Source organism: Sesamum indicum, linkage group LG10, assembly GCF_000512975.1.
Source record: "Sesamum indicum cultivar Zhongzhi No. 13 linkage group LG10, S_indicum_v1.0, whole genome shotgun sequence".
In the NCBI taxonomy this organism is placed as follows: domain Eukaryota; kingdom Viridiplantae; phylum Streptophyta; class Magnoliopsida; order Lamiales; family Pedaliaceae; genus Sesamum; species Sesamum indicum.
In genome coordinates this window covers 16,107,099-16,132,495 of record NC_026154.1, presented here as the reverse complement: position 1 = coordinate 16,132,495, position 25,397 = coordinate 16,107,099, and the positions used below count along the sequence as shown (strand labels likewise).

The following is a 25,397-nucleotide window of genomic DNA, read 5'->3' as shown; positions in this document are numbered from 1 at the left end:
GGCGGCTGAAATCTGATATCTACTACAGATTCTTGGAGGACAGAATGAGACATCCGCTTTGAGCAGAAGATCAACAATACTTGCAGTTGAGCTTGCTGCCGCCAGTGTGAGAACCGATAAGACCTATGAAAATCAAACTTTGTTACATCATGAATAATCATATCTTTATATGTGGATCCAAGAGTAGGAATTACCAAGTCCCCTAGAATGATAACTTGCAACATTCCTGACTGATGTATTGGGAACTTAGCCAGGATGGAATATCCGTCAATTAGCGCTAAGGTGAAACTCCATGGGATAACTAAACCCATTATTGTTACCAAAAAGCTGAGAGATCAACATGTAGAAATAGAAAACACAACTACATTAATAGTCACTTCAAACATTTGAGTCTGCAAATACATGCTAACTGGCCGCTTTGGCTCAGAATCCAAAAAGATAAAGCCACTTTTATCTGAGTTCCTTCAAATTTCGTACACAGCGAAAAAATAAATGTGATAAGTGCAAGCTCTCATGCATATCCTTCAGATTGCTGCTTTTATCATACTGCCCTCATTTAATTTTCTTGTGTAGTGATTCCTCATGATTTTGAGACTGGCCAAATTCCTGAGCTGATTGTGGCTGTACTTGTGTTATACCGTTGTTTAGTTTATCCATGTTACAACTAACTATCATGTGCTAATATACTATCAACTTTGACCATAGTGCAGGCATTGAAAGGTATGTTGCAGAATTTCCAGTTCTGCTGTCATATTAGCAATATGAAACGGGAACTCACAAATCATTATTATGGTGCAGTATAGACCTACATGCATGTACTGGAATTGGAGCATGGAGAAAGACTTACCAGAAGGCTGTATAGCTGTAGAATCCGACGCCTAAAGACATGAACAAAATAGATACGGATGAGCAGATGGCCTGGCCCAGTCTCAAAGCAATACTAGCACTTGTTCCCATAGAGCCTGGAATATTTTTCATTGCTGTATGCCGTGATCACAAGGGATCTACCATTCATTTTCCATCTGAATGTGTATACAAGTTCCTCTTGGACTTTGAGTCCAATTTCAAATCTTCGCCACCAAAACAATTCGTCCAATCAATCACAGAAATTCTTGAAGCGAATTGACTGATAACTTGTGGTTCCTACTATTCTACGAATTATTACATCCTTTTCTTCAATAAATGAGTTTGGTAAGCTTGAACGCAGCTTTGAGAAGAGATTTGTTAACAAGAAAGAAAGATTTGCTGGTAGGAGAAAACGTGGGATTACTCTTACAGATACCTGTCTGGTCTACTCTTTTTTTTGTCTCTAAAACTTTTCTCAACATGGTTGAATCGAGTTTTTCGACTATGTTTCCAAGTGGGATTTCCTACTTAAAAGGAATTCAATGGTTGCAAATTCTTTCAAGTGTGTGGTCAGTTTATGTTGGATATGACATCTCATTTTCATTGCTATCATTGTTTTCATTCAGTGAAGTTTCATGTGTGAAGATGGAATGGAACCACTTTCATTATTTTGCGGTCTCGGTTGGCCCAGCCGACATGGTACCTATCGCCGAGTATGATTGAACATGTTTGGATTCAAGCATACATATGTGATGAGGTGCATGTGATTTAAGTAATTTCAACCTAAGGGAGTTTACTTTGATTAGACGATTCGTCTCTACATCATTCGTCCGTTGCTAAGCGACCATTGCTTTGGCGAGACATTTCTCGTCTGTTGATATGTTTTCTCTATTTCAGCTAGGCTAGATTAATAGAAATAGTTGATGAATCGCTTTTTTCCCCCTCACACAGAACTTATTGTAGCAAGATCGATTTTGAGCGACCATGCGTATAGAAAGATTTTGAAACCATATAAATCTTTGTGTTATATTCTATCCACATTAGATAATTAAACGAATCTATTCCTCAGCAAATTTCAAATGATAAAATTATATGTGATATATTCTTTTTTATTATATTTTTTTTCCACTGCTACATTTCAAGCTCAAAAGATTGATGGGAAGAAAGGACAAGCGTGCCTATCCTGTCTTCAATGTGAAGGATGAGGAGTTGTAGATAGAACGCCAGGCGTCTTTTGGCAGCTGACATGCTTCTTTCATTTGTCTATCAGAACAGAAGACATTAACCACCAATCCTATTCCTGCCCCCACTTTCAACATTATGAATTCCTCATACCCAGCCTCCTCTTAACACATTGCGGACAAAGACACTCCCTTAGAGGCCCAAGCAACAATAACATTAATGCTACGTTTGGTCTTTTCATTATCAAATTCTAAGGTCTTAAGAAAACACAAGAAACCGAAAACATGCAGTCGGAGAGGAACTTTGGACTATTCTTGCTTGAGAAGTTTACAAATAATGCTCCAGCTAAACCAACTAAGAAAATACATGATTCCTTGCTTATAGAACAGTCAATCAAAATGGAGAACAAAGTCGTTAGGCATGACTGGAAAAATCAGGGGGGAGATTGGAGAATATGAACTTAGATGGGGAATTCACAATAGCGTGAAGACTTCCAGTCTTCCCACATAATTTGGATCTGGTTCTGGAATGGGGCTAGTTAAGGTATGCAGCATTCTATCACCAAGATCAAAGTGTACTGTGTTGGATATGCAGTGGAGGGGCACTCAAGAACCAAAAAACTGGCAAGGCAAAAACATATCTTAACCTAAAGAACTTAAAAATTATGTCCTGTGATCACTCATCCATGTTCAACAAGTACAAATATTATGCAAGTGTCTACATGAAACATTCATGTCATCATACACATCCTTAGAAACTAGAAAAACAAACTAGGACAGATGGTAATTCTTTATCTGAAACAATTGAGCTACTATCCATGGCTTTTGGATTCCAAAAATCCTGCAAAGGAAAGAAAATACAAGGAAATAAAACTTGCAACTCTCAAATCCTCCTGCCACTTTGCATGTTAGCTGCAACAAGAATGCCAAAAGACAGGAAACATCAGGCGGGGGATGGCTTAAGGGTCCTTGACGCATAAAGTTCAGGCCATCACAACTATGTTTTAAAATACATTGTATAACTATAACATGGCTTAAGGGTCCTTGACGCATAAAGTTCAGGCCATCACAACTATGTTTTAAAATACATTGTATAACTATAACGTATATATTAGGGGACCACCGACCACCTGAAGATAGACACTGGCAAAATATAATTTCATGGCAAATGCCAGAAACCCCCAACTCAAAGAAGTTTCACTGGCCCAAATTATTTAACTGCTCTACGCATACATACACCAGTCATGCATGAATTGCTAGCAACAAAAGAATCAAAGCTGGCCCTCAACATCAGTAAATTAACTCTTCTAACTGGAAACCAAACGGCAGAAACTAAAATAACAACCAAGTAGGGGTTCAGATAATCGCTTCATGCCAACTTCACCTCAACTACTCAAAAGTCTCAAGCAGTGGGGATTATACAGTAAACTGCATAAAGTTATTGTGAATTGGGAGTTTGAGACTCGGTTTCACCTAAATGATACCAACCGCACACAAATCCTATATTGACTCAAGTTCTTGCTTGCAGGGATGCAAAAATAATCTAGCATGTATAAACCTATACCTTTGTGCTGTATAAACAAGTATTAGTTGCCCGCTCATAACCTTACTTTCTATAGGAGGAGGAGCCAGGATGTAGTTTGGGCAGTTAATATTAAAATCAGTTGAATTGTTAAGCTATACCATTGAACTTTTGACAAGGAGTAGACACATGCGCCAAGACAACCGCAAAAACATTAAAAGTTACAGAACCAAAAGACAACACAAGATGCAACTATACAACCAATCAACTTCCAACTATAGGGACGAACATATCAATTAGAGATGAGATTCGAATAATGATATGTGTTAACATAAGTAACAGCAAAATATTAACAACTTTTTCAAGATTAGATATAAATTTCTAAAAAGCTTCGCAGAAATCTTGCAAATGTAACTCCAGCTCATTAAGACGGAAAAAAATGCAAAATATTAAACTTTTCAACAAGCAAAAGGTTGACCAAAGAGAACCTTAATGCTAAAATTTTTAAAAGATGCTACGCAAATTCCGCACGGAAATTCACGCACACATTATAACAGCTCGAATAAATTGATTCCGGAAAAGTTTCTGCTTACAGAGAAAAATTAAAAAAAAAAACAACCGCGGTGGGGAAGAATCAGAGGTCGAGCTTGAGTTCTTCATTTTGATCGGAGAAGTAATGGAGGAGATAAGGAGTGACGCGAACGACGGCGACCCATACACCAAACATAGCGACGTGGCTCTTGAGCTGCTTGATCGCAGCCGCTTTGTCCGGCTTGCGCATAAATAATCCGGGAAACATTTTCGACAGTCGTGTTGCTCTACGTTCCTCTTCCGTCGACCTTGATAAACCCTAACCCCTCGTTTCTCTCTTTCTTCTTTATTATAGTGGGCAGTGAGTGAAGGGGGTTAGGAGTTTTGGGCTGGCTCGAGTATCCAATTATGTATTGGATCAAATTCGGCTTTTGGGGCCTGGGCCTATCGTCCTTTTTTACTCCACGATTTTATAAACAAAATTCAAGGAAAAGTTAAAAATACATTCAAAAAAATTGGCCCATGCAGGTCTCGAACCTGCGACCTTCGCGTTATTAGCACGACGGCCACACGTAAATGTTGCATCGTAAATCTTATTAGAAGCCAAAAGTCTCAAGAGACCCAAGATACCAAGTGCTGGGTAGCCAAGAACTCATTCATGCAAATATATACTTCTAATTACTACTCCAATTCACATTTCTAACCCTATAAAACGTTGCACATTTTGTTGCTAACTTGATTTCATTAGAGCGATAAAAGTGTAACGTACTTGGAGCTAACTGTTTGGAATTCACTTACTAAGCTTAATTCCTTTTTGAGATCATATTAGATGGTTCTTCCTAATGCTCTACAGGCTTGTAACAATCGTGCCATAAAGTATGTACCACTAGCCGATACCCTTGGTATGTCAAGTCAACGTCATTCATATCCACGAATTTTCTTTTCCTGTCATTATATGATGAATAAATTACTATGCACACACCAAGTTTCTTGGTGTAGCATGTAACTTAGGCGCAAATGTTGGGTTTTGTAGTAAACAATGCTGAAGTTTCCATAGCTTTCGTTCAAGAAAGCAAGCTATTGGAGCTATGTGAAAAGATTCCTAACATGTTTAGCGAATAAGAAAATTTTAGAAACTGGATCGATCCAATGACTGTGTTTCTGCAGATACTAACATGTATATCCGTTGCCATCCGTAAAAACCATCAGTGTCTGCCTAGAAAAGAGTCATCTCCGGTGGAGGTCCATATACACTCTGCCATGAGAACGGCATGATCCAGTTACCAGCAACGTTGCCTGACCAATTACACACCAGAAAATTAGTCTACTGTATCCAAAGCAATATCATGTGCAAATGAGATTGTAACGCGTTGAAGAAACCATTTTAAACTGAAATTTTAGCTGCAATCCATGTTCCACAAGAAAACTAAAACCAGGAAATACTCCTCAAAGGTCACAACAATGTCTTGGTTTCAGTTTTTAGAGAGAACTCGTAACTACAGGAAGGATGGGAAAATAGTAAATTGCAGGTTTAAGAATAGCTCACCGTGAAATTCATTGTGGCTCAACCCCATCAGTTTACTTGTTGCCTCAGCCAAATGGAAGGCTTCGGGTATGTTGTCTCCCTCAGAGCAGTAACACAATAAGCAAGTAACCTTTAGACCTTTAGCCTATCCAACATAACAAATGTTCCTTAAAAAACCATTATTGTTTTCAGCAAAGCGACATAAGGAAAAGGTTAAGATCTTATGCAAGTTCAATGTCAAGTCTGGCTTTTGGAAAACAAAATTTGGAGCACTTATATCCCATGAAATTAATAGTCACTTCAAACTCCTGTCGAGTTCCTAAACAGAAATTTTCAAAATTCACGCTTAATTGATCTCTACCAGACATTTTTTGTGGAGAGAAAGTGCAAAGATAAAATACATGCCAGTTCCTCTGATGATATTTCACGAATGCCAAAAGAAGTTCATTTGCAAAAGAAGTATATATCATTACTATGGTATTGAGGGATATATCCATCCAGAAATGGTCCATCCATTAAACCAAAGACAGTAAACTCACACAAAAGGAAATAATAAATAGAGAAATAGATACAAAGATGTAATGTGTCGGTGCATGTGCTAAAACAAGGTTGCACAAGCTGGATCATGCAAAAAAATGTGATTTCAACCTAGAAGATCATTAATGTCTAACACATGTTTTAGAAAGCATTACCTTAAAGCAGGAAAAGAGTGCAGCAAAAGGCAAACTTGGGTAGTAGTCTTCATCTTCTAGTTCCTCAGAAGAAAAATCTTCATCAGGCACGGACCCTTGTTCAGCTAATGTATTGAGATACTTCCATGTTCTTTGAGCAGGATTATAGTCTTGCAGTCTATTCCACCCAAGGGTTTCGCAGTCAGCGTCAGTTCCATCCATATTGGAGCTAGATAAGTAATATATCTGCAAACCACTGATAGATTTCACAGCGGGATCAGTTGATTGTACTAAATCTCATATGAAGTAAACTCAATTTATATGATAACCTATAGGAAGAAAAATATTATGATGTGAGTTTTGTCCCTCACGTTCTTGCTACTGTGTAACTAAGTATATGCATATATGAAGGTAGTACATGAGAAGTTCGTGAAACCAATTACCATTACATGGTGGTGCAATTGAAATATGGTTAAAAAGCAGAGATTTCTTCTTATATCCAAATATAAACAATGTCTTTGTGGCAATTAATACGGAAAAAATGAGATTTCATATCTTGATGAAAAAGTCAAGCCTTTATGGGAAAACTAAGAGAAAATGTAAGTTATATGGCAATCGCAATATGTACAGTTCAGTCATTGCAAGTTATTAAACATTGCCAATCTAGATAGAAAATTGGTCAAATTTGGCTGGCAAAGAATTATACGACATGGCCAGTCCAGAATGTGGTCTACTCCCAAATGAAGTTCAAAACTGTCTCCTGCTTGGGAGGCTTGGAAAATAGTATATTAAGTTTCAAATATAATTTTCAGCTTAAATTATCAATGTATTAATAAATTCTTATCAGTTGTAGGTTATAGCCCAAATCAACAGTCACAGACTGCACCTAAGGGCCCTAATAGTTGATAGCTTGAATCTCATTGCTGTAACCAATAGCAAGAAATAAACCTGCATAAAATCTATATTGCAATAGCAGGAAAGAGATCTGCAAAGTATAGATTAAAATAGCAGGGGATAAACCTACAGAGGGTAGATTATGCAATTATTAACAAAGTAGATGTTAATTGGAGTGAATACCTCAACATGTCAATGTTTCTCCATCGCCCGAAATCCAAGCTGGAGAGAATGACAACATGATTCTTCCCATTCGCAGCCGCAAAACTGGCAACATTCTTCGCATATTCCATCATCATACCCTGTACACAAGATCTCTTGTAGTGATTCTCTTCTTTTGCCAACAATATATATGCAGTATCCTATTAAGTTGGCATAGTCTAGTTATCCATTAAAAAAGTAATGGGTGCACCCACTCATTTGATTTCCTTGATACCTAACTTACACGAACAAAATTGAGAAAACAATATCCTCCCGGGGTTTCTTATATACATATATATATATATATAAAACCAAAAAAAAAAGAACAAGAATTTTACAATGAAACGCTGTCTATAAGTCCATGTATACTTAAAACAGATTGCATGACCTCCTTTTAAATGATCGAAGTAATCCATCATTGTACAATGATCTAATTGCCTGAGAAATCAACTGGAAATTGAAGATAACACAAGATGCACAAGCAGAATCGGGATAAAGTATCTCGACAACTAAATTAACCAATCCAAAAATCACTACCTTAACCACTGGAGATCGCTGCTGCACAAGTGTCATTCTACTAGAAGATGATTCATAAGCTGCCAAGTTCAATCAAAAATTTTAACCTTCACAAAATATCTGAAACAAAAGTCTCCAAATTGAAACAACACAGCAACAGACTAACATTTGTAAGGATACGAAAATATAATAAGTATCCGAACACAGACCTTCGACAGGGAGAGCTAGTTCTCCGAGCGGCGACGGCGAATAAGCATCATTACCGACGCAAGGAAGCACATTCGGCTCATCCAAATAGCCGATTTTCTCCGCTTTCAGAGACGAGATTAATAGATCCACCGCTAGCTGCCCTACATTTCCAATCGATAGAGCCGGCTGCAAAGTTCAAAACACAACAAAAAGAACGACTTTACAGTAAGTTAATAAGAATACGACGATCACTGCAAATTTAAAAGAAGAAAATTCTGAAAAAAACCCTAAAACAAACCAGAACTAAAGTAGAACAATTAGGGTTTAATTGCTTCCCGTCTTCGACATAGAACTCCATCTGCATAACTTTCGAGTTGTTCAATTTGCGATTATTCAACAGTTCTTTTCCAGTTTTCCTCTGAGCTGACAGTAGAATTCTTGAAGCAGAAGAAAGTCTGGTGAGCGCCCAAATCAAATCATTTGGGCCTGTTTAGGGCTTTTAGATTGGGAATCCCAAATCAAATCTTGGGCCTAAAAGTTCATGATTTTGATAGAATATCAGCCTAACTCCTAGAGACAGAGCACAAAATACAAAACATCCGTAAACATGGTGGAAAAATTCCAGTTCCAACTAGGTTGCTCCATGCTAAATCAATCACATAACAAATAAAATAATATAAGATATAACTATTATTGTAAGTAATAAAATCGTATGCAAACAACATACGATAAACGTAATTCATTTATCATATAATTTGCCGAAATACAATTGAACTCATATCTTTTATAAAAGTGACAAAGTTAATGACATTATATCTAGTCAATAATTAAATACATTTTTCAAGAACCTTCAATCTATAAATACCAATCAGAAAAAATATATAAAAAATATTCATATTACTTGCACAATTACAATCTTATTATTAAAGTTAGACCACATAGATCAAAATAATTTATTTCTAAAGATAAACAATATAACATATATACATAGAAAAATCATTGTGCCCTCTATCACTATACCTTTTTCATGGGGGTCTGAATTTAGAACAAACAGTTATGCTGCACAAGTTAGTGCCGCTTCCATGCTGCTGGCACATTTCTCCACAGTTCTAGACGTGCACGTGCACTGTATAAACGATTCAATCGATAAGAATGAATTATTTTTTATTTTTAAATTATGTTTGCTTAATTTATAAATATTTTTATAAACACTTATGATTTTTAAAAATGAATATTTTATTCTGTATCAACGATTAGAAACATAATCATATAATTGTATTTCGTAGTTAATAAAATAAAAGAAAGAAAGAAAAACGACAATTCTGAACGTGTTGGGCCTTTTCCTGTTTGGTTGTTCCTAAAATATCTTCTATTTATTTATTTGTATGATAATTCATTTGGTTGTAATTCATTTCAGATTTTTGGGAAGAATAAAATACGTAGATGAAATGGGGGTGGGTACGTACACGTGTTCGTATACATTTGGGGTGTGGGGTTGAAATGTGAGTGAGTGAGAGAATTTGTGGTATCATGGTATGGACAAATAACATCAGTTCATGCCCAGGTGATGATGGTCAAAACCTCTTTTCCTAGTTAACATCGTAAAATGGTCACCAATTTTTACCAAAGTCTTTGTCCTATGATAAAGGTTCCAATAACTTCATCTAGACTATTCTCGATATCTCTATAATTATTTACGTTGGGCATGCAACAAATTTATGGTTGATGTCCAAAATCTATGACAAGAATACATAAAAGTAGAGGGGAGAAATATCTCAAATTCCTCAATATATGTGGTTTTAGTTAACTTGTTCAATAAAAAGGACACATAAGTTCGTAAAACAACTGCACTTTATTATAATAAAAAGAATATTATAATTATTTATATTTTTTTCTCCATTACATAAACGGGAACATAAGAATGGCACTCGACAAATTGCACTTATGTCGGTTAAGGTTTATATAATTAATCTATCTCTAAAGTTTAAATACATGAGAATCAACATACATGTCAAAATGTACGTTTACTTCCACCAAACATCTTAAGAAGAGCTTAAATATAATATTACATGAAAATCAAGAATGTATGTTGCAATTAGTCAAAATGATTAATATTTTAATTCAGTTCTTGATATTTGAATATAATATAATATATGTGTAAAAAGGAGAAAGCAAACAAAGAGAAACATGAAATGACTTGTAAAACAAATAATTAAGAATGAGGATAACATATATTTGAACGATGGGGAGGGTTGGGGTCCACACCCATTTATCATTATTAATGATTAGTGACTTTTAGAACAAGTTTCTGGGACAAACACGATCACTACACTGTCCACGTGGTCCATGTGCTAACTCTTACACATCTCCTAAATCTCAAGACTTTGTCCCCCCCTCAACACAATAAATAAATAAATAATAGCAACACAAAAAAATAATATTAAGCTAATTAAGAAATAAAAATTTTATTATTAATCTATATTATATAATTTAAGTCAATTTACTTCGTGTGGTATTGTAAATGAGCAAATTATCATTTATAAAAAAATAATAACAATTTACCCTCCTATACTTTTTTAAAAATAAAGCACTATACTTCCCTATGTAGGGAGGTAAACTGCTTCGTTTTAAAAAAACACGATGAGGTAAATTACTAAATTTTTAAAAAGCACATGAAGATGAATTTTTTATTTTTTTTCGTATGAGGATAATATTAAAAAAAATGATAATTATTTCTCAATATCTCACCAACATGAATGGATTTAGGGCAAATAAGATTGAGACAAGTTAAAGTAACTAGAACGGATAAGGTCTTGAATTGAGATCTAATAATTATAGATAAGTATAAAATTATGAGTTTCAGATATGTGGATAATTACTTTATTTTGTGTCATTTTATTAAAATTTATATTAGTTTATTATTGTTATTGATGGATGTTTATATATAAATGTTTAATAGAAAAATTATAAAAAAGAATACTTTTATCAATAATTAAAAAATCAACTTGCATATAATAAATAATTTTTTAAATATTAAAATATATTATAAATAAAAGAGTTAATTAGGAATTAGTACTCCTAAAGTATATAGGGGTGGGCGTTTGGGTCGGGTAGTTAGGAACCCGACACGACACGAAACTACCCGACTCGATCGGGTTTGGATATTTTATTTTTTTTTTGGATTTTTTAAAAAAATTCGGTACCCAAATTAAAAAAGTCGGATCAGGGTTTCGGTAGGATTCTCTTACCCAAATTGCCCGAGTACCCGAAGTTTTAAAAAAATTCAAAAATTATTATTTTTTAGTCTAGGGTTACTACGTACATACATTTCCTTTTCTTCTTCTTCTTTTTCAAAGTCCCAAGTTCTCAACCCAACTGTCAATAATCAAGACTTTCAATCCCAATAAAAATCCATCTTCTTTCTCTCAAATTCTAATTTTTAAAATATCATAAGAAAATAATGGAATTATAACACCAAATTAAAAAATTTGTCAATATTTATAATTTACAGGGGCAAGACAAAATTTGCCTCTTTCAATTTTGTCTCTGTTTGTTGAATGCAAGTTCAAGCATTCAAGGCAAAATTTGCCTCTAAATGTTTCATTTTTTAAAAAGCAAAAAAGAAAACAGAAAAATTCGAGTATCCGAGAATCGGGTACCCGATAAATCAGGTCGGGATAAAGTTCGGGTACCCGATCCAAGCTACTCGAACTTTCATTACCTGACTCGACACCCACCCCTAGAAGTATCCACCCCAAATCAATTACCCCCTAAAGTATTAAAACCTTAAAAATAAACCCTTGACCTTTAATTCTTAAAATTTAAAAGTTCATTTTAATATTACAAAAATTATTTTGTGAAAAAAAATAAATAAAGAGATTTTTAAAATGTCAAAACAATCTTTTGTCAAAATTTTATCTAATTCTAGTATCACTTTCTCATCGAGCTTTGTTTTATTTTTGTAATCCTAAAGTACTTGGGATCATTTTATTTTAGTTTCACTTGCTTATCAAATCAAGTTAAAATTAAATCAATGTTTACATTTATATAATTACCACATTTATATGATTATCATATATATAATAAATGTGCATGAATTGTATTTTTTTTATTAGTTTATTAATTGGATTTTTTGAGTAGATATATAAATATATGTATGCATATATGTAAATTTATTTTTAATTCAGTATAACCAATAAGTAAAACTAAATAATTGTGAATTCCAATTAGGATTATGAAAGTAAAAAAGAGTTATATGAATAAGTAAAACTAGAATTAGAAAAAAATTCGACAAATGATGACTTCACATTTTAGAACTTCCTTTAATGTTTTATATAAAGAAATTTTATAAAAGTAAAATGGGCTTTTCAAACTTAAAAATAAAAGGTTGGGATTTTTTTTAAAGGTTTTAATACTTTAATGGGATAATTGATGTATGATAAATACTTTAAAAATGATAACTGTATTTTTTAATCTTAAATAAAAATAAAATAAATAAACCAACACATTACGTACATTCACAAAATAATAAAAACAAAAAAAAAGAATTATCTTAAAGGTATTATCCACAAAAAATAAATGATATAAATGGTGATCATTTTCAAAACCTATCTACCTTTTTGTTCTTATGTAGTTTTCACTAAAAATAGTTCTTACAAGAAATGATTATATTTGGACCTACACATTATAGGTTTGACTACCTCAAATCTAATCTATTTTAAGAACCATAACACATTCACTTTTTTTAATGTATAGATCAATAATTTATATATATATATATATATGTAGATATTACATTTTTAAAATTAAGGAGTATATATATGTCAATATTTTTTAGAATACTTTCCACCGTGGGACACAATATTGTACAAATATAATTAAATAGGTACGATATAAAATTGAAATAAGAAATAAGAATAGAGCAAGTGACGAACATTAGTGAAAATATAGAATAAATAAGTTAAAAGATAATAAGGATCATTTGAAATAAATAAATAATTATATTAATGCAAATAATTAAGTGTATAATTGGTATTTTAATATTTTAATATCACAAACCGTTGATTACAATAAGTTCTTCTGAAATTTGACATGATTACGCATACCGGCTCATTATATATAAATTATAAATATCATCTGATGTTTGATGAGACTATGCAATCTTTGAATGAAGGTTTGAAATTATCAACTTTGCCCTTATTATATATATATTTTTTGAAAAATGGCAAGGTGGGTGTAAAATTTTAAAATCTGTAAAAAAAAAAAAAAGTTATCCACTTGATAAAAGAAAATATAATTTTTTTTTAAAATAAGTAAAACTCTAAACTCATTATTCATGTTACTGTGAGGTATTATATGTATTTGGGTGCATGCGTAGATTTTCTTGCGGAGGAGCTACGCTACGCTGACGTCAGGTGCAAAAAGCCCTCAAGTCGTGGCAGCGCATCACGGGCTTAATTCCGATGTAGACCACACCATATGTCTCTAGCCGTTGATTGGGGGGTTGTTTGGAGAAGATCGCATAACGTGGCGGCTTAATATCGGGGGTCTATGTCGCTTTCGCTGGACCACTACCACACTCCACTCTAACTGGCTTCAATTTCGCAGGCTTTGTTTGGATTTTTCCTGTAAGTCAATTTTGACAAATTTCTAGTGGTCAATATAAAATAATATAATTTTATTATTTAGTATTCAATTTTAAATTAGTGAAAAGTGCAAAAAGTTAAAGAAATTTTAAATTTATTTTAAATTTTGAGTGGTGGAAAGATATTGTAGTGAAGTTAATTTTTTTTATATTTATGTATTAATGTTATAACTAAATTAAGGAGAATAATATATTTATTATGTATATATAAAATATTTAATACAATATATAATATAAATTACAGACTGTCATATTATATTTTCAGAAAGAAAAATAAGATTAATTAAATTATTCAATATATTAAAACATCAAATATTGACTAAAGGAATTAATAATTTTAACTTAAAAGTAAATAAACTGATGCAGCTTGCGATTTTATTAATGCCCCATTACATGAGATATTATATGTTCTGATTTCGTATGAGCCTTACAATTTTATTTTGAAAGAAACATCCCATAATGGAGAAGGTCTTAGCCAATTTGTCCACCACAGACCCTCTTATTTCGGAATCTGAAAATGTAGGCAAGAGCTCAACATTAATTGCATATAAAGAATTTGAGCAGTGAGAAATTCTAATTCGTCGAATTCGAATTAATCATATAGCAAATGCAATATACTTATCGCGTGATCGGCGTACAATTTAAAAAAAAGTGACCAATTACATAGTAAGTATAATATTACTTTGTGATTGGTTTGATTCGACTAAACCTGGTCCAGACGAGAATTTTCCGCTGAGCAGTTTATAATTAGTCTCTCTCTCTAACCATGTATTTTTTAAGAAGAAAATTGTAAAATAAAATTGATTGAGTTGTAAGACGGGTATGAAATGATTATAAAAGTAGAGGCAGTACAAACAGTGTATCAAAATGCTAGTCCGGTCTCCGGCCATTAATTAAATAATTGAAGTTGCGGGAAGAACATGTCTTCTGCATGTAGTAAAATTGGAAAGCGTGTTCCCTTTCTCAAGTCTCTGCTAGGTAGAGTCGCCATTTAGGTACGCCATGTTTCTCTTATCATAAATGTAATTAAATCGTGTTTCATTTCTCTCAATTAGTATTATTTGAAAATTATTATCATTTTTATATTGGACTTATTTGTTCACTAATTTTGACACGTGCTATAATTTTTTAACATTTTGTAATTTTTATTGTTCCGATATTGAATTTTGCAAAAGTCATCAGAATAAATCAGATGCCGTCATTTCTTTTTTTTAAATTTTCATTCATGCTAGCAAAATTGAACCAATCAAAACAAAATGCTCAATTTAAATGAACCACATGAGGTGCACATGATTTATTTTGCAATATTTGCAAAATTTGGCAATGAAAAGACCCTAAATTGCAAAATGTCAAACAATTAAAGGATTCTTTTGCAATTTGAAGAAAAATAAAGGATAAAAGTGTCAAATCGCGAGGAACACATAATTAATTCTGACAACTTTAACAAAATCTAGCATCGGAGGACCATAATCACAGAACATCAAAAAATTATACAACTATTTTATAACCCTAAAATGATAAAGAATAAAAATATCAAAATTGTAGAAAAACATGTCTTCTGCATGTAGTAAAATTGGGAAGCGTGTTCCTACTTATCAAGAATTTTCCCAAGTTTCTGCTGGCGAAAGTCAATATTTAGGTACAACACGTTTCTCTTATCATAAATGTTAATCATTATGTCCTAATTAAAATCGTTTTCAATTCTCTCTATTAGTATTATTTGAAAATTATAACTTTTTAGATTGGGCTTAAATATATTATTGATCTTATCATTTTAATACTTTTACATTTTTGTCATTTATTTTTTTTATTATTATAAAATAATTCTATAATTTTTTGACATTTCGTAATTATGTTCCTTCCAATGCTAAACTTTATAAAAATCATCGGAATAAATTATCTGCGCCTTATGTAGTTTATTAAAATTGGGTGTTTTGTTCTAATTGATTCATTTTTTTTCATTATGGACAAAAAATTAAAAAAGAAATGACGTGACACATAATTTATGCCGGCAATTTTTGCAAAATTTGGTACCCAAAGGACCAAAATACCAAAAAGTTACAAGACTATTTTACAATTTTAAAAAGATAAAAAATAAAAATATAAAAGTATCAAAATTACAGGATAAAAAAACATATTTAAGCCTTTTATATTAATTGTGATAAATAATTAACTTAAGTTTTAAATATTCATTTTTAAAGAATGTGCATTAATTCGCTTCTCAATAAATATTTTGAGTTATTTAAATACTTATTAATATTCGATAATTAAGTTGGTTTAGAAGCATGCACACGGGAGACTTTTTTAAAAGTAATAGTTGTTTAAAGGTAAAAAATGCAACCAAAAGCTTGTGATATTATAAATAAATAATTATCGTTTTATGGATAAAAAATAACGATTTTACCTCCTTTAATTTTTTAAACATGCAGCAATTTATCCTCTATATTTTTAAAATAAAGTAATTTGTCTACTTGTTTGTTATTATTTTTTTTTATAGGATGGTAATATGTTCATTTACAACATCAGAGATAGGTAAATTGCATTAAGCCCGTCATTCATGATATGATCTTGTGTAATCATATAATATATAAAACATATTGATTACATAAGATTTTTTTTTATATATATATCAATATTTAAGAAAATTTACTATATAATAAATACAGACATAATCACCTTTTTAATCAACCTATTTAATAGATAACTATACCTATAAATAATGTATTTTAATAATTGACATTAACTAAAGCAGTAAAAATTTATTATTATTAACATTTTTGCATGTGCAGGTCCAAGATCAAGCTTACATTTCAATAAACTCAATATTTGTAAAGAATTGAGTTTGATCAACTTAATTATTACTTTAATTTGAATTTTGTGTCATGCAGCTCTTATTATATAATTAGATGTAAACATATTAAATAATAAAGTAAATCACACAACATGAAAAAAATTATAAACTTTATTATTATTAATGTGGTATAATTTTCAGTTTGGGTCTTCTATTGCAAAATGTACATGTTGCATTTCATACTTAATTTAATATATACAGACAACATATATTTAAAATTATATTATTTATTTATACTGATATAAAAATAAAATACCATCTACATTCACAAATAACGATAAATGACGCCGCTGCAATAATTTTTAAGTGTCATGATGACAATCATACTTCTATTAGATAATTCTAAAAATTAATTATAATTTTTTTTTATTTGATAAAAATGGCTCCACGTTGTTTAACACCGTCATATCAATTCTTTTGTTGTGTCGATAATATTTAAGTTGATTTTTTTTTGAAACGTGTTGGTTTATATATATATTATTCTTATTTTTAATATATATTAAAACTTGAAAATATTATTTATTCTATACAAAATGAACCACATATCATGACATCTAATGTATTTGAAAAGATACTTTGTAATACTATTTTTAAATTAAATTATTTTTTTATAATTTATAAGTGTTTAATATTTTTCATACAAATATTATATATAATAAATAAATAAAAGAGGGGTATGTATGATCATCATCACACGTGGCCATCTCTGATATCCTTAGTTCACCCACTGGCCACTACCTCCTGTTGCTTTTTTCCCTCTCGTCTGCATTATATATGCCACTTTGCTCATTCTCATTGTCTCAGAATCAGCCACCATTCCATTTCATCCAACACCTGCTCCTCACCACATACATTCTCAGCAGAGCTCTCGCCTCGTCGGAGAGAAACCGTCTCCGGCGCCGACGTCGGGAAATGCGGAGCCCTCTTCACCTCCGATCCCTCAGCACTCAGGACAACCACTACGAAGCCTTCAACTTCGATCGTCATCGCCGACACTCGCCTCGCCGGAAAAGTCATTCCTCCCTTTCCATCTCACCACCCGCTCAGTGTAACTATAGTTCGGATCCAAGCAGCCACAGTTCTTCTCCATGGAGCCAACACTCTCCCTACGTGAGATCCCCCTGGGCCCACCAACCCCACGAAGACCATGATGATGGTCAGTTACGGGGTAAAGATGCCCTCCCCAAACAGGGACTTATTGGTTCTCTTCTTCGTGAAGAGGGTCACGTTTATTCGCTTGCGGTTTCCGGTGAATTGCTGTACACGGGATCCGAAAGCAAGAATGTACGGGTTTGGAAGAATATGCGGGATTTTTCCGGGTTCAAATCAAGCAGCGGGTTTGTGAAAGCCATTGTTGTGTTGGGAGAGAAGGTATTCACGGGTCATCAAGATGGAAAAATCCGGGTCTGGAGGTTTTTGGGTGACAAAAAGAAGACTTACAACCGGATCGGGAACTTGCCGGAAACCCGAGAATTGTTGATGAGATCTGTGAACCCGAGGAACTATGTGAAAGTGAGGAGAAAAGGGTGTGTCCCTTGGGTGAAACATTACGACGCCGTGTCTTGCATGAGCATTGACGCAGAACAGGGTTTGTTGTACTCGGGTTCCTGGGATAAAACCCTCAAAGTGTGGAGAATTTCGGATTTCAAATGCCTGGAATCCATAAACGCGCACGACGACGCGTTAAATTCAGTAGTAGCGGCATTCGACGGCTTGGTGTTCACCGGTTCCGCCGACGGCACGGTGAAGGTTTGGCGGCGGTGTTAAGTTGTGAAGATTGATTTGAAGAAGAAAAGGATAACCTGATTCAACTTAGAATTCCCAAGTTGAGTTGGAAAAAGGATAAGTCATGGCTATATATACTACTCTTATTAGCATTGTTTTATAGAGCAAAGTAGAATAGAGTAGAGAGAAAAGAAAGAGTTGAGACGAGGGTGAGTGTTGTCTTTCACGTGTGGTGAAGACTTGCATACAAGTGTGTGTGTGTTGTACTCCTCAATTTTTCTCCTCTTTGAGTGTTTTCTCCTGGCTTGGTATCGCCCCCAGACGTAGGATTTATATCCAAACTGGGTTAACAAATTCGTGTGTCTTTTACTGCCTTCATATTCCACCTGTTATCCATCTTAACCCGATCCATTTCCTAACAACTGGTATCAGAGCCTGGTTCAAGGAGTTAAGATGGAGGGAAAGTTTCCAGTCGAACGGTTCAATGGTTCCGACTTTGGGTTTTGGCGTATGCAGATGGAGGCCTACCTGTACGGGAAGGACCTGTACGAACCACTTGCAGAGAAGTCCGAGAAGACGAGTGATGAAGAATGGAAGGTGCTCGATCGAAAGGCGATGAGCGCAATAATCCTGTCGCTCTCTCGGAATGTCGCCTATCATGTGAAGGGAGCAAAGAGCACGAAGGAAGTTCTACAGACTCTTGCCGATATGTACGAGAAACCCTCAGCAATGAACAAGGTTATGCTGATGAAAAAACTATTCAGGTTGCAGATGGAGGAGAGGAAGTCGGTGGCCGATCACCTCAATGACTTCAACCAACTCACGACACAGCTGGCGTCTGTGGATATCGTGTTTGACGATGAGGTAAAAGCGTTAATTTTGCTTTCATCTTTACCTGACAGTTGGGATGTGGTTGTTACTTCAGTGAGCACTTCGTCTGGGAAGGAGAAGATGAAGTTCGACAACATCAGAGACATGATGTTGAACGAGGAAACCCGTAGAAAGCAAACGGGTGGATCATCTGGCTCTGCGCTACATACAGAGTCCAGAGGGAGACCTGACACACGGGGTAAATACCGTGGAAGGTCAAGGTCAAGGTCCAGGGGGAAGAACAAGGGCAAGAAGGAGATGGTGTGCTGGAACTGCGAGAAGCCCGGACACATGAAAAGCGAATGTCGGGCGCCAAAGAAGGAAAAGGAGGGCCGAACAGCGAATGCCGCGACGGAGGAGATCACGGATGCACTCTTGTTGAGTGTGAGCAGTTCTTCCGATGATTGGGTTGTGGATTCAGGGGCCTCATTCCACTCATGCAGCAACAAAGACATCATGGAGCCATACACCTCAGGTGATTTTGGCTTAGTTTATCTTGCAGATAACAAACCCCTCAAGATTGTAGGAAAGGGAGATGTGCGGATCAAATCAACGAATGGGTCATGCTGGACCCTACATGATGTGAGACACATACCAGGACTGAAAAGGAACTTGATCTCAGTCGGACAGCTGGATAGTGATGGATTCCACACGACGTTTGGAGACGCGAAGTGGAAGATCAGTCGGGGAGCAATGACTTTGGCTCGAGGACTAAAGTCGGGAACGCTCTACATGGCGGGAGGATCCAGTTCAAACATCCCCTTTGCAGGAACTGTATCGCAGGCTAACCTGTGGCACAATCGCTTGGGCCACATGAGCGAGAAAGGAATGAACGTGCTGAAGTCGAAAGGACGGTTGCCCGAGTTAAAATCGGTGGAGGTGGGTCATTGTGAACACTGCGTGTTCGGAAAGCAGAAGCGGGTGAGCTTCTTGACCACAGGAAGAACTCCGAGGAAAGAAAAGTTGGAGCTTGTTCACACCGATTTGTGGGGGCCAGCACCAGTGTCATCTCTTGGTGGATCAACGTACTACATGACATTCGTCGATGACTCCACTAGAAAGGTATGGGTGTATTTCTTAAAAAGAAAATCTGATGCCTTTGATACATTCAGGAGATGGAGGGCACTAGTGGAAAATGAGACAGGTCTACAAGTGAAATGTCTCAGATCGGATAACGGTGGCGAGTACAACAGTGAAGGTATCAAGAATTACTGCGCCGACCATGGAATCCGAATGCAGAAAACAATCCCGGGGACACCTCAGCAAAATGGCGTTGCTGAGAGGATGAACAGAACACTGAATGAGCGTGCGAGATGCATGCGATTGAAGAGCGGACTACCAAAGATGTTTTGGGCAGATGCAGTCAACACGGCTGCTTTCTTGATCAATCGAGGGCCTTCTGTCCCGTTGAACAACAGGATACCAGAAGAGGTATGGAGTGGTAAGAAAGTGGATCTTTCTTTCTTACGTACGTTTGGTTGTTCAGCCTATATTTTGAACGATGATCGGACTAAGCTGGATGCTAAGTCGATTAAATGTACATTCATTGGGTATGGGACTGACGAATTTGGGTATAGATTCTGGGATGATCAAAACCGGAAAATAATTCGTAGTAGGAATGTTATATTCAATGAGGATGTAATGTACAACGACAGGAAGGTAAGCCCGGACGATGACAAGAAGGAAAGGGAATTTGTTGATCTCGATATTTCAAATTCCGGGATCATGAGACCAGCAGATACGGATTCAGTGGGAGTTCAGACGGACGAAACCGAACAAACGGAGATAGAGCCAGAACCAGTATCGGAGGAACCGATTACTGAAAGCAGCACACCCTTGGCACTGGGTCGAGAACCGAGGCTGAGAAGGGCCCCAGATAGGTACTCCCCCTCTCTTTATTACTTGCTTTTGTCTGATTGTGGAGAACCCGAATGTTACGCAGAGGCAGTCAATGATGTCCACAAGAGCAAGTGGGAGCTTGCGATGAACGACGAGATGAACTCGTTGAAGAAAAACAACACATGGGAATTGTGTCAGCTCCCAAAAGGAAAGAAGGCCCTACAGAACAGATGGGTCTATCGGGTTAAGGAAGAATCAGACGGGAAGAAGCGGTACAAGGCAAGACTCGTAGTAAAGGGATTCCAACAAAGATACGGTATTGACTTTACTGATGTTTTTACACCTGTTGTCAAGTTAACTACTATTCGTCTTGTGTTGAGCATGGTAGCGGCAGAGAACTTGGAGTTACAACAGATGGATGTAAAGACAGCCTTCCTACACGGGGATCTTGAGGAGGAGATATACATGGTACAACCAGAGGGGTATAATGGAGATGATCAGCAGGTGTGTCGCCTGAAGAAAAGCCTGTATGGATTGAAACAGGCTCCGCGGCAGTGGTACAGGAAGTTTGACAACTTCATGCTAGAGATAGGTTTCTCTAGATGCAATGCTGATCATTGCTGCTACGTGAAGAGGTTCGATGAGTTTTTTATCATTCTACTCCTGTATGTTGATGACATGTTGATAGCAGGATCAAATGTCAAGGAGATCAATAGGCTCAAGGATCAGTTATCGAGGAAGTTTGACATGAAAGATCTTGGCGAAGCAAGACAGATATTGGGCATGAAAATCACAAGGGACAAAGGTATTGGTAAATTATGGTTATCTCAATCTGATTATATTGAGAAGGTATTATGCAGATTCAAGATGGAAAATGCAAAACCGGTTGGAACGCCATTGGGAAATCAGTTCAAACTATCCAACAGTGATTCGCCCCAGACTGACTCCGAACGTGCAAAGATGAGAGTCACACCGTATGCCTCAGCAATTGGGAGCCTGATGTATGCTATGATCTGTACTCGACCGGATATAGCACATGCAGTGGGAGTAGTTAGCCGTTTTATGAGCAATCCAGGAGTGATGCACTGGGAAGCTGTGAAATGGATTCTTAGGTACCTGAGGGGTACTAAGGACCGAGCATTGGTGTTTGGTAAGGGCAAGCTTACCTTGTTTGGGTTTGTTGACGCTGATTTTGCAGGGAGTGACTATGACAAAAGGAGGAGCACTACAGGGTACGTGTTCACATATGGCGGTACAGCCGTATCCTGGGTCTCAAAGTTGCAGAAGGTTGTCACACTGTCCACGACGGAAGCTGAGTACGTGGCAGTTACTGAGGCAGCTAAGGAGCTCATTTGGCTGCAACACTTGTTGGGTGAATTAGGGAAACCTCAGGCAGATGTGATTCTTCATAGCGATAGCCAGAGTGCGATCCATCTGGCAAAGAATCCCGCGTTCCATTCGCGGACAAAGCACATCGAGATCAAGTACCATTTCATCCGACAACTTCTGGAGAAGAAGGCACTGCAGCTGGAGAAGATCCAAGGAGAAAAGAATCCTGCGGACATGCTGACCAAGGCGGTTGCGATGGAGAAGTTGAAGCTGTGTACGGCTTCGACTGGCCTTGATGACTAGAGTGGACAAACCCGGCGGTACCAAGAAAGAAGTGGAGAAAAGCTAATCAATCTTCAAGTGGGAGATTGTTAAGTTGTGAAGATTGATTTGAAGAAGAAAAGGATAACCTGATTCAACTTAGAATTCCCAAGTTGAGTTGGAAAAAGGATAAGTCATGGCTATATATACTACTCTTATTAGCATTGTTTTATAGAGCAAAGTAGAATAGAGTAGAGAGAAAAGAAAGAGTTGAGACGAGGGTGAGTGTTGTCTTTCACGTGTGGTGAAGACTTGCATACAAGTGTGTGTGTGTTGTACTCCTCAATTTTTCTCCTCTTTGAGTGTTTTCTCCTGGCTTGGTATCGCCCCCAGACGTAGGATTTATATCCAAACTGGGTTAACAAATTCGTGTGTCTTTTACTGCCTTCATATTCCACCTGTTATCCATCTTAACCCGATCCATTTCCTAACAGGCGGGACCTCGTGGGGAAGCGCACGAAGCACATGCTGGTGGACACGTTGTTGAAGAAGGAACATGCGGTGACGTCCCTCGCAGTGAACCACTCGGCGGCGGCGCTGTATGCAGGATCCTCCGACGGGCTAGTCAGCTTTTGGGAGCGGGAAAAGAGCTCCATGTCGTACGGCGGTGTTTTGAGGGGCCACAAGCTCCCGGTGTTGTGTGTGGCGGTGGGAGGGAATTTGGTGCTGAGCGGATCGGCGGACAAGTCTATATGCGTTTGGCGGAGGGACGTCGGTGGGAATCACGCCTGCGTGGCGGTGCTGACGGGGCACGGCGGACCTGTGAAGTGCCTGGCCGTGAAAAAGGACACGCCGACGGCGGAGGAGGAGAGTGATAGCGAGGAGAGTTGGATAGTGTATAGCGGGAGCTTGGACAAGAGTGTTAAGATTTGGAGAGTTTCAGGACGTCCAATTTCAAGTAAATAAAACAGTAAGCCAACCATAATTATCATATTACTATAAGTAAATAGTCTAGAATAATTAATTAATTACATGACAAATCCAATAAATACGTATTGATATTGCACTCGTCATGTAATTAAATGAACTCAATCAAATATAACCCAATTTACAAATGTAGTGCTTTTTCTTTTAAATAAATTTCTAGTTTAAGGGTACGATTTTCTTTACCCTCTATGAATTGATCTTAAAAAGAATTTGAGTATGTAGTAAAGCTCATGCAAAGAATGAAAAGGTTTCAATCAAAGCAGTGCGTTTGTAAGATTTCTTCATTTATTTATCTAATGTTATTTGGTGGATTAATTTTGTGTTGATAAGATTTGGTTCATTATATCATTCGATACATTCAAACTTCAAAATTTATATATATCTTAGTATCTTGATTCGATACATTCAAACTTTTAAATACTGATTTAATATATTAGTATTTTAATCAACGAATTTGTTCAAAAAAAATAAAAAAACACACACACAAGAAACTACTATAAAAATAATTTATACATCCATATTCGTGGATTCGAACTTCGATTGTGATAATTTAATATTACCACTCAAGCAAGGTCCTGTTGACTAGCTACATATTTGTTGAATTGACATGCAGAAATCAATAATTATTTTATAAAGATAAAATTCTAATTTAAATTAAATTTTGTAATTATATTTATTATGTGATTAGTTCAATTTGACCCCACCTAATTTTTTAGTTTTTTTTTTAAGAATTCTTGGGTAGAATTGCAATCTAATTAATGTAAATGTGTCATGTATTTATTGCAACATATACATTTATTACATGCCTAAGTATTTCAGGATGACACTCCACACTCTATAGTTTTTCATTTCACAATTCAAGTACATATATTCAGATCATTTATTAGATGTGGATTATTTCTATGGATATATATAAGCCCTACCCTGTTTTTTTTTTGTCAACGTTGAGATAATTTTTTGTCAAAAAACTCTGTATCCGATTGACTTAGTTGATGTGAAAATTGTTTCCGTGAGTAGAGTAATTTATACTAGTTAATATTTATCCAAACTCATGATAGTAATCAGAGTTGAAATTATTATTATTATTTTTAAGTTATAAAAAAAAAAGAAAAAAGAAAAGGAAAAGATGGGTGATGCAAGAATGATGAATGGAGCAGAATGAGGTGATAAGGTGTACGGTGTGAATCAAGAATCTCAACCGTTAACGATAAAAAGGCCCAATATTTTAGAACAAACCTAAACTTTCCACTTAATTAGTTGGCCCAATAGTACTTTATAATAACTTATAATGGCCCAACTCAAAGTTGTGATTCTTGTTTTATATATTAAAGTAAATGATATTGTGATTAGGTTTAAATACACAAAAGTCATATGCGTTTTACAAAATTATAGGTACATTTCTTAAGGAGTGTCAGTATAATGTAGCTTATAGAGAGTTTGTGTAAATTTTTGCCACTAAATAGGGAGTGATGTACTTGTTATTACAATTACAACCTCAAAAAATGTATAATTATATATAATTGTGCAAAAACGAGAAAGTGTTCGTGTATTTGAACATAATTTTAAAAAGTAATATAACTTGGAGGTTTATGTATATATATATGATGGTATAGCTCAAAAGGGATTGGCCTAAAAAGAAATACTAAGCCCAAACACAAGTCCACCAATCCAAAAGAGAGTCAGCCCACCTAGGTCGCTATGTTTCACCTAAGAAGGGGGCACCCTGCAATATAGTTCGGCCTAAAGGGGAGGCCCAGTAAGCTTAGTCCAAGAGGGAGCCCCCACACTAGAGTCCGTCCAAAGATAAAGCCTACC

General features: G+C 35.6%; 4 protein-coding genes across 4 annotated transcripts in view; 1 reads left to right on the top strand and 3 right to left on the bottom strand.

Moving 5' to 3' along the window:
* Positions 1-1,724, bottom strand: part of LOC105172975 (CASP-like protein 5C1) — a 1,884-nt gene extending 160 nt beyond the window's left edge. The window contains exons 1-3 of the mRNA XM_011094602.2: positions 848-1,724; positions 195-327; positions 4-123 (exon numbers count right to left, since the gene is read on the bottom strand). Coding sequence (XP_011092904.1) covers positions 4-123; positions 195-327; positions 848-978 — 384 coding nt within the window. The 5' untranslated portion in view covers positions 979-1,724. The remainder of the gene's footprint in view (positions 1-3; positions 124-194; positions 328-847) is intronic.
* Positions 3,950-4,414, bottom strand: LOC105172863 (mitochondrial import receptor subunit TOM6 homolog). The gene has a single exon (XM_011094452.2). It carries the CDS (start codon positions 4,346-4,348, stop codon positions 4,184-4,186), a length of 165 nt encoding a protein of 54 aa, XP_011092754.1. The 5' UTR covers positions 4,349-4,414; the 3' UTR covers positions 3,950-4,183.
* LOC105172862 (proteasome assembly chaperone 2) lies at positions 5,002-8,558 on the bottom strand. The gene is made up of 7 exons (XM_011094451.2): positions 8,375-8,558; positions 8,097-8,262; positions 7,909-7,967; positions 7,354-7,472; positions 6,298-6,532; positions 5,627-5,750; positions 5,002-5,376 (listed from the first exon to the last, which is right to left on the bottom strand). The coding sequence occupies exons 1-7, from the start codon at positions 8,438-8,440 to the stop codon at positions 5,297-5,299; spliced, it is 849 nt and encodes a 282-aa protein (XP_011092753.1). The 5' UTR covers positions 8,441-8,558; the 3' UTR covers positions 5,002-5,296.
* LOC105172974 (protein JINGUBANG-like) lies at positions 17,333-23,687 on the top strand. Its single transcript, XM_020697546.1, has 2 exons — positions 17,333-18,328; positions 23,090-23,687. The coding sequence occupies exons 1-2, from the start codon at positions 17,346-17,348 to the stop codon at positions 23,559-23,561; spliced, it is 1,455 nt and encodes a 484-aa protein (XP_020553205.1). The 5' UTR covers positions 17,333-17,345; the 3' UTR covers positions 23,562-23,687.